At 40.2% G+C, this 10316-nt stretch overlaps 1 protein-coding gene across 4 annotated transcripts in view; it reads left to right on the forward strand.

Annotated features, from left to right (window-relative positions):
• LOC118388683 (nck-associated protein 5-like) overlaps positions 1-9609 on the forward strand; it is a 130938-nt gene extending 121329 nt beyond the window's left edge. For all 4 annotated transcript variants that reach the window (XM_035778034.2, XM_035778035.2, XM_035778036.2 and 1 more), the window contains one exon: positions 1454-9609. In XM_035778034.2, the coding sequence (XP_035633927.1) occupies positions 1454-1699 (246 nt within the window). In that variant the 3' untranslated portion in view covers positions 1700-9609. The remainder of the gene's footprint in view (positions 1-1453) is intronic.
• Positions 9610-10316: the final 707 nt, after the last annotated feature.

The following is a 10316-nucleotide window of genomic DNA, read 5'->3' on the forward strand; positions in this document are numbered from 1 at the left end:
GAATTTCTTTCCTTAATGTCATAGAGCCAATCAGTTATGTTGTGACAAGGTAGGGGTGATATACAGCCCTATTTGGTAAAAGACCAAGTCCATCATTACTTTAAGACATGAAGGTCCGTCAATCCTCTCGGCAGTCAAGAATTCCACCAAAAATGTTTCACAATCTAGTCCGATTGCGGCCGCAACTAGACCTTGTTTCAAAGGAATCAAGAAATAATCTTATTTTATGCCTAGTTATCACAAATGTGCATTGTTTAAAACACACTTTTACAAGTCTCAGTCATAATGAACGAGGCACAATCATTTCTCTCAAGTCAAAAAGAGTTTTGACTAACTTGTTTTTGACTCTCTCCCTTTGAATGGGCAGCCTGGACTGAAATGCACAGCAAGTTCCCTCTAGACACTCCTTTGCCTTTCTTAAGAAATTACAACAAGAAAGTTCATGGGGGGGGAGTGCAATGGCCCATTCAAACTCCAACCCACCATTCAGAGTATGTTTTGCTGGGTTTCCATCCCATTTTTGGAAAGATTTTCCAGCAATAAATTATTCTAACATTTGCACAAAGAAATATGTGCATTTTCTCAGCAACAGTGTGTTTCAAACAAACGGTCTTTTTGCAAATAAAGAGCTGTGCATAATGACCTCGCTAGTGCATATAAGAATCACTTCGTCGTATAACTTTTCATGTACCGATTTTAATGGTTTTGTCTCAAAGACCTGTGAAATATGGCAAGTTTGCCCACTCATCTTGGCACGTGCTCACAGATACAGTGTAGAGGTACATGTTGAGATAATGAATAAAAGCTAGATCATTTTTATTTGTCAATTGGCAGTTAAGCAGCGATCATCATGTCACCACCATACAAGTTAAGACCCTCGATATTTATGGGAAAGGAGCATCAATCTTATGACAGTGCACATTCACCACCATGTGAAGTTCATATAGCTTATTTGATTGGTAGCCTAATGAACTGTGCATGCTTTTCCAAGTCGTATTGGCAGGACCACACAACATAGCATTACGTGACTGCAAATTTATCAACAATTGCAATATCAACAATATTCTGTGCAAAAAAATTAAATGTTCACTGCCATTTGTCGCATGATCTATTTCACCAACAAAAAAATGATCTACTCATGTGAAATATATTTTTTGATGTCATTTAGGAAATTTACTGACATTAGGCCTGTTGTGAGTTTTTTTTTTTATCCAATAGGTAGTTTACTACCATAAAAATGGTTGGCTGGAAACATGGTTACTGACAAAAGCATTTATTGAAGTGGCAGATATAAATGCATGTTTCCCTTCAACCTGGTAAATTTCACATCAAAAGTAAAATAATTAACTATAGCATCCTTCTGATCCCTGTCTATCCCTACCATCCATATCCTCCCCTTTTTCCCCATCCACCCTCCCCCTTCTTCATGTGCCCACCTTTCCTCTCCTCCAAGAGTTTGAAACAGTGTGTCCCCCAGGGCCCCCTGGCTGCTGACCCATGCAGCCTCCCCTTGCCACCCCAGACGGGGCTCAGCACACGGGGTAAGGGGAGGATGCCCAGTGCCCCAGAGGTGGGGAAGGACGGAGGGCTGGAGCTGGTGAAGGAGAGACCAGAAGATATCATGTCCCCAAGAGAGACGCCCGAATCCCTCAGTGACTCCCTCTACGACAGCCTGTCCTCCTGTGGCAGCCAGGGTTGACAGGCCCAAGGGCCCATGGACAGAGAGGGGAGCAGAGAGAGAGGCGGACCGACCGACACCCTTTAAACCCCTGCTATGAGCCCCTGAGGCATACTGAGTTGAAGTACCTCCTCCCTCTTCCACATACACCTCTTTCTGCTGACCCTCTCTGTGTTACTGAGATCTGGTTAATACTGCTGGAAAACTCACCCTCAGGTTGACTGATGTTCACATACATACTTTGAGGAACTAGGCTGAGAATTGGACACCGTTGTCCTCCAAGCAACAAGCATCATACGACAGATCAGCGCAACTCAAATGTACACACAGACACATATACAGTTGAAGTCAGAAGTTTACATACACCTTAGCCAAATATATTTAAACTCCGTTTTTCACAATTCCTGACATTTAATCCTAGTAACAATTCCCTATCTTAGGTCAGTTAGGATCACCACTTTATTTTAAGAATGTGAAATGTCAGAATAATAGTAGAGAGAATGATTTATTACAGATTTTGTTTCTTTCATCACATTTCCAGTGGGTCAGAAGTTTACATACACCCAGTTAGTATTTGGTAGCATTGCCTTTAAATTGTTTAACTTGGATCAAACGTTTCTGGTAGCCTTCCACAAGCTTCCCACAATAAATGGGTTAATTTTGGCCCATTCCTCCTGACAGAGCTGGTGTAACTGAGTCAGGTTTGTAGGCTTCCTTGCTCACACACGCTTTTTCAGTTCTGCCCACAAAATTTCTATAGAATTGAGGTCAGGGCTTTGTGATGGCCACTCAAATACCTTGACTTTGTTGTCCTTAAGACATTTTGCCATAGCTTTGGAAGTATGCTTGGGGTCATTGTCCATTTGGAAGACCCATTTGCGACCAAGCTTTAACTTCTTGACTGATGTCTTGAGATGTTGCTTCAATATATCTACATAATTTTTCTTCATGATATATTTTGTGAAGTGCACCAGTCCCTCTTGCAGCAAAGCACCCCCACAACATGATGCTGCCACTGCTACCCTTGTGCTTCACGGTTGGGATGGTGTTCTTCGGCTTGCAAGCATCCCCCTTTTTCCTCCAAACATAACGATGGTCATTATGGCCAAACAGTTCCATTTTTCTTTAATCAGACCAGAGAACATTTCTCCAAAAAGTACGATCTTTGTCCCCATGTGCAGTTGCAAACCGTAGTCTGGCTTTTATAATGGCGGTTTTGGAGCAGTGCCTTCTTCCTTGCTGTGCGGCCTTTCAGGTTATGTTGATATAGGACTCGTTTTACTGTGGATATAGATACTTTTGTACCTGTTTTCTCCAGCATCTTCACAAGGTCCTTTGCACTTTTCACACCAAAGTACGTACACCTCAAGGAGACAGAACGCATCTCCTTCCGATGCGGTCTGCGTGGTCCCATGGTGTTTATACTGGCATACTATTGTTTATACAGATTAACTTGTGGTACCTTCAGGCGTTTGGAAATTACTCCCAAGGATGAACCAGACTTGAGGAGGTCTACAAAAAAAAATTCTGAGGTCTTGGCTGATTTCTTTTGCTTTTCACATGATGTCAAGCAGATGTACTGAGTTTGAAGGTAGGCCTTGAAATACATCCATAGGTACACCTCCATTTGACTTAAATGATGTCAATTAGCCTATCAGAAGCTTCTAAAGCCATGACATAATTTTCTGGAATTTTCCAAGCTGTTTAAAGGCACAATCAAATTAGTGTATGTGAACTTCTGACCCACTGGAATTGTGATTCAGTGAATTATAAGTGAAATAATCTGTCTGTAAACAATTGTTGTAAAAATTACTTGTCATGCACAAAGTAGATGTCCTAACCCACTTGTCAGAACGATGGTTTGTTGACAAGAAATTTGTGGAGTGGTTGAAAATAGAGTTTTAATGACTCCAACTTAAGTGTATGTAAACTTCCGACTTCAACTGTACACACACACAGTAGGGTTGGGCGGTATCCAGATTGTCATACCTTCATACCGACCTTGTGTCATACCGGGATATTTGGTAATATTGGCACTGGACACAAGGGGCACTATTTTCAAACCCCACTAAGCCTAATCCGAAGGTTAGCAATGCTAACAAGGACATGTCAAGTCCCATAGAGAATGATAACTAAATGCTAATGAGCACTTTGTGAACATTTTATACAGTCTCTGACCTAAACTATTTTCAGGACAGATATCCCAGCTCATAAAGTTATATGCTTCTCACAATTTGCTACATGCACAAAACAAACACTATAAAGCAAGGCTCTTGATCCAGGATGGGATTCTCTACTGTTACTGGCAAGTTACTGGCAAATAGTTATAAGATATCTAGCTGGCAAACATTTAGTTGTGAATTTAATACTTTAACTAGATGGCGTGTGCTGCACAATAGTGAGTGACTCACAAGTTTTCGGTCATTGTGTGCTTGTAAACAAACACCACGTGTCCAGTAAGCTTCATAATGAATAATTATGTAACAGGTGAAATGAAGAATTTAGACTGTATTGAAAAACCATCCCGTGGCTATTTCCAAATACCCCAGTATACGGTATACTGCCCAAGCCTAACACACACCAACGAGATGCATGGAAAAAACATCACCTAGTTCGAGACAGCCACACGCTCACTATGGCCTGGATCTGAAGAATCGTTGTTAAATCATGTAACTGGGATCATTGGTCCCCAAGAAGTGGCTGGTATCAGGGGTTTATCTTGTCTGCCCTGGATGTAGACATGTTTCAGTCACATAGAACTGGGTTGCCTTTAACGCCAGAAAAAATAACATGTTACCGTCCATTAAATGTGATGCAATGTGGTGATCGATCATAAATATGTCATAGACTTCCATGGTTTCAGTCGTAATGTTATTTTTTTTAAGCTGTTGTGCTTTGTCATATGTTATATATCATGTTACTTTAACCCTTTACACTCATACACGTATACGGGTTGAAAATAGCAGAGTTGGGCACTGATAAACGCCTAAATTGGAATGCAGTGGCTGTAAAGTAACATGCTAGACATAACATCAGAGCTCTGGCTCTGTGCTTGACAGTGCTGTATGGGTTTCGACTGACAGCCATTCTGAACTTGAGCACCTCCCTCGACAAGAAGTTGCCCCCATCCCTCGTGCTAATTGGGCAACCTTTGCACATTTTTGTTGTCTGAGTGAGGGAAATTCTGTAAATGAAGAGGACTCGATGTATTTTGAAAGATGGATTATAATAAATACAGCTTTGATGTCATACAAGCAAGCCAAACACCCATGAATCCAAATGTGCACTTCGCATTTCCATAGGATAAAACTCATGTCATATACAGTGTTAACGTTTAGGATCAAGATGTTTGATGTACAGTTACAAGATGTTCTGAACAGAATAAACCTATGTTTTGTCTATTGTGTAGAAAATGTCGCAGCACACGAACTCATGACTCCTTTCGATGCGCACCAAAATGACGATCTGTTTCCCTGAATTCCATTGTAAAACCCTAACACTGTAATGTTGTATTTTATAACTTTTCTAGTCATGTTGGTAATAGAATAAGCTTTCAAATGATGCCCACCTGACCCAGATTGCAATTTATAATGAACTGTTTTTGGATTGCATTAACAACGACCGTAATTGTGTGAGGGAGGGGATGCGGGCTTGCGTTCCAACCTAAACAACTACAAATGTGCTCGCTTTAGTTCCTGAACGGCACAGCTAGGAGAGCTCACATAGCACCTTTATAGTTGAAGACTCTTATTTGAGTAATAAAAGTGCATTGAAATGACTTAGGAACTGTGCACACTTTGGAGAGGTGTGTAGCCACTCAAACCGTTGTCATTGTTTTGTCTTATGTTGCACCTACCCCACAATTTCCAGGAATATTCTTATCATGTTACTGAATGTATCCAGAGTGTTTTCAGATTTCGTTCTCAACGAATGCAGCTAAAAGTAAAATGCTCATATAATCGAGTGTAATGTTTGGTTTCGGTCTTGTGTCAGATGAACTGTTGTCCTCACCTTGGGTCAACTAATTTCCCATAATCTTCAAACTGTTCCCTTTCACTTGCTACCATTTTGCTATGCATTTCATATTTCTTCTGTAAGAAACATTTCAATTGAGCCCTATCCATCTAGGCCAATTCCCATGAGTGTAAAGGGTTAAGTTTTTTGTGTGTGTAGGGGTGTATGTGAGTGAGACTTAATGCAGTCTCTCCATGATAGCTTTGACCAGTTTCCCTGAAGCTGCCATATACTGTACTGTATCACAACTTACTGTAACACTGACAAAGAAATCGACCTAACATCTGAACTAACAGATAGTGGCGGATCAAGACAACAGCCATTATATTAGCCTTATGACCAGATATGACCTAGTAGTGTATGTGTTATGGACAATGACATTCTAAGAATCTCAACCAAGAGTCAAATGTTTTACATGTGTTTGATCCATTGTCAGACTGTTTTACGTAGTGAAACAGTTATGTCAGGAATAATGCCATTATAACAGCATTATAAAGGCAGCCTGTGACTGCCACCATTAAAAATGTAGTTCTCAACTGAGCTGCCATTTAATACTCAAAATGAGAGTTTTTTGACATGCTGAAAGAGTATAAACAAGTAACAGGACTCATCCACCTTTTATACTGACTATAAACTGAGTTTGCATACATGGGCCAGGATTCAATCCAAGGCGTGTTCAAGAGCAGCGTAATGTAACAGACTTTTAAAGATAATGCATGCTTTATCTGACATGTACAGTGTTAACCATGATTGCGATCTCTGTGAACATCGGGGAGATGCCTTTAAAAGGTGCATTGTCGACTGTTTAGTCCACAGCTCTGTAATTCACCTTGGATTGAATCCCTGCTATAGTCTTCTGACATTTCGTTTGGCACAGGGTCCATCTTTATTCTGCCAGAAAAACGATAACCCTACTTTGGGTCCACAAAATGCTCCACTAAAGCAAAAATATATATGTAGGCCTTCCTTGTGAAGGATTAACATAGAGTAGTTACTTACTTCTGCAATATGGGCCAATGTTTGCCTAAACAGACACACATTCAATCAATTTACAGTTGGCCAATTAAGACAACATATGTGCTATTCGATCACTAGTGCTGTACTGCAGATGATACACTAAAGTGTTTAGGTAGGCTTACAGATGTTTGTTGCAGAAGGAAGAGTATTGTGTTTCTACACACATTTAGCATTTGTTAGAATCTGAGGTTATGCTAATGGAGAAGTGCTGTATGTAAATGTGTTTTAAATTCCCTCATGTTTTTTTTTATGTTCAACTGTGGGTCGTTTCAGGTTGTGGCAACCCTGTCTATGGCTAAACACCTATCGCTTTTTTTGATACAGTTTCATTCTTCTTTTGCGAACAGAATATAAACTGATAGGAGATCCTAGCCCATTAGGGAACTTTACTGCTTCTCAAATGGCACCCTATTCCCTAAATATAGTGCACTACTTTAGTCAAAAGAAGTGCACTATAGGGAATGGGGATCCATTTGGGACACACCCCTTGTTTAAACGCCCAGTTCAGAACAGCACCAAGAGACACTAAGAAGGACATGGACTCCTCCCTCCCTTCCTGCCTATGTACTTGATTATGTCCTCATAAGTACACTGAACAAAAATATAAACGCAACATGTAAAGGGTTGTTTTCATGAGCTGAAATAAAAGATCCTGAAATGTGCCATACGCACAAACGCATACGCATACTCAAATATGTTTACATCCCTGTTAGTGAGCATTTCTCCTATGCCAAGATAATCCATCCACCTGACAATTGTGGCATATCAAGAAGATTATTAAACAGCATGATCATTACACAGGTGCACCTTGTACTGGAGACAATAAAAATACACTCCTAAATGTGCAGTTTTGTCCCACAACACAATGCCACAGATGTCTTAAGTTTTGAGGGAGCATACTATTGGCATGCTGACTGCAGGAATGTCCACCAGAGCTGTTGATCAACTTAACTTAATTTAATGTTAATTTCTCTACCATAGGCAATGTTGTTTTAGAGAATTTGTCAGTACGTCCAACCGGACTCACAACCGCAGACCACGTGTATGGTGTCATGTGGGTGAGCGGTTTGCTGATGTCAACAGAGTGCCCCATGGTGGGATTATGATATGGGCAGGCATAAGCTACGGACAAAAAACACAATTGCATTTTATCAATGGCAATTTGAATGCACAGAGATAATGTGACGAGATCCTGAGGCCCATTGTCACCGCCATCACCTCATGTTTCAGGATGATAATGCACAGCCCCATGTCACAAGGATCTGTACATGTACCATAGTTCCTGAAAGCGTCCCAGTTCTTCCGTTGCCTGCATACTCATCAGACATGTCACCCAATGTGCATGTTTGGGATGCTCTGGATCAACATGTACAACATCGTATTCTAGTTCCTGCCTATATCCAGCAACTTTGCACAGCCGTTTTTTCTAACTGTTATTTAACTAGGCAAGTCCGTTAAGAACAAATTCTTATTTTCAATGACAGCCTAGGAACAGTTAACTGTTCAGGGGCAGAACAGCATATTTTTACCTTGTCAGCTCTGGGATTCGATCTTGCAACCTTTTCGGTTACTAGTCCAACACTCTAACCACTAGGCTATCTGCCATCCCATTGAAGATGAGTGGAACAACATTCCACAGGCTACAATCAACAGCCTGATCAACTCTCTGTGAAGGAGATGTGTCATGCTACATGAGGCAAATGGTGGTCACACCAGATATAGACTGATTTACTGATCCATGTCCCTACCTTTCTTTAAAGGTGACCAACAGATGCATATCTGTTTACACAGTAATGTGAAATCCATAGATTAGGGCCTAATGAATTATTTTCAATATACTGATTTCCTTATATGAACTGTAACTCAGTAAAATATTTGAAATGGTTGCTTGTTGCATTTTATATATTTGTTCAGTATAGGTCCATCCACTTCAACTTCATAACTCCCCAGAAACTCCTTCAGGGATAAGACATCCGTGTGCTTCCAAACTCTGAGCTTTCAGAAGCAAGTGATCTTTCAAAACGGACATGAATTTGACCTTTTTCTAGTTGAAAATGATTCATAATCCCACTTTGAACCTTGCCTTTCCTTTAGCTCTCTCCTCTCCCCCTTCTGAGTTAAAACAAATAACTACTCTGTTATACTATGAAAATGGAGATCTGACTGTTACTGTATAGACAGTCCTCTGTGAGAACAGATAGATTTCAGTTGAAGAGGTAGTCTTCCAGAATATCTGCTACCGTTCCACCCTTTCAAGACCGTCTGGTTTATGTCAAAATGAAAACAAGGGTTTGACATGAAGGCCATTCGCTTTACAATCATCTCATAAAACATCCCGTGTTCTACATTGCGGACAATCCCCCCAAAACATGGGTCATGCCCCGGTCAGGAGTCTTAGCAACACCATGTACAATAACCATGCCAATGCTGACTAGTATGGAGTGGCGTGGCGATGTCGTGGAATCTTTACTTCGTACGTTTGCTTTATGGACTCGCTATTTATCTCTATCTGTTGTATTTATGTACTTATTTATTTTTTAGGTCAAATCATACTGAAATGACATTTTTGTTTCTGTTGAGTCATTGACGTTATTGCTGTTTTTATTCTGATACCCGTTATTTTTGTACTATACTCTTTATTTTATTCTATTGAGTGAAAGGTTGTTATTTTCATCAGAGGCCTGTCTTTTGTTCTGTTGTCTGGGGTATTCTCATTTTATTACTCATGTATTTGTAAATAGTATTTCAAGGTGTTATGTACATAGAATTACCACCAGATCTCAAATGAAGCCATAAACCGTAATGTATTTTATCAAGGCAGTAAAAACACAATGATGATGATTATGTTCATTTTGTCTCTAAACAAATGCAAGAACCCAACAAATAAAAAATCTCTCTGAGCTCGCTTGACATTCTTCATTTATTCATTGAAGACTATTGATTGAAAAGCTAACCTGCTATGTATATAATATCCACAAAGCATCAGAGCCTGCTATTTTGACACAAACAAAACGTTTTTGCTGTTTCAATACTCTGCATATGCAATACTCTGGATTAGGGTTGAGTCGGGGTTAAACATAAGGCTAGGGTTAGTGTTATGTCAAGTTATGGTTGTGGTTGAGGCTAGAGTTAGGGTTGAACCGGGTTGTGGCCATGAAGCTGAGGTTAGGGTTGTGGTTGAGGCTTGGGTAAGGGTTGAACCTGGATGTGGACATGACGCTAGGGTTAGAGTTGTAGTTAAGGGTTCGAGTTGAACCGGGATGTTGACATGAAGCTAGGGTTAGGATTGTGGTTAGAGCTAGGTTTCAGGTTGCAAAGGAAAGGTATATTCCCTTGAAGTTTACCAGTAAACTACCAGAATATTGGTATTTTTCAACAACAACAAAAATGATTTTATCAGATGACATCTAGTGATCTTTTTGGGTACTTCCGATTATTACATTTGACATTTTAATCATTTAACAGACAATTTGGGGATTCGAACCAGCGACCTTGCAGTTATTGGCACAACGTTCCTAACAGCGAGACACCTGTGATAATGATCACAAAAATACAACGGCAAAGCTGTAAAACACTAAACTAAATATAAACCATCAACTTAGTGAAT

The sequence above is a fragment of the Oncorhynchus keta genome, chromosome 10 (assembly GCF_023373465.1).
Source record: "Oncorhynchus keta strain PuntledgeMale-10-30-2019 chromosome 10, Oket_V2, whole genome shotgun sequence".
In the NCBI taxonomy this organism is placed as follows: Eukaryota; Metazoa; Chordata; class Actinopteri; order Salmoniformes; family Salmonidae; genus Oncorhynchus; species Oncorhynchus keta.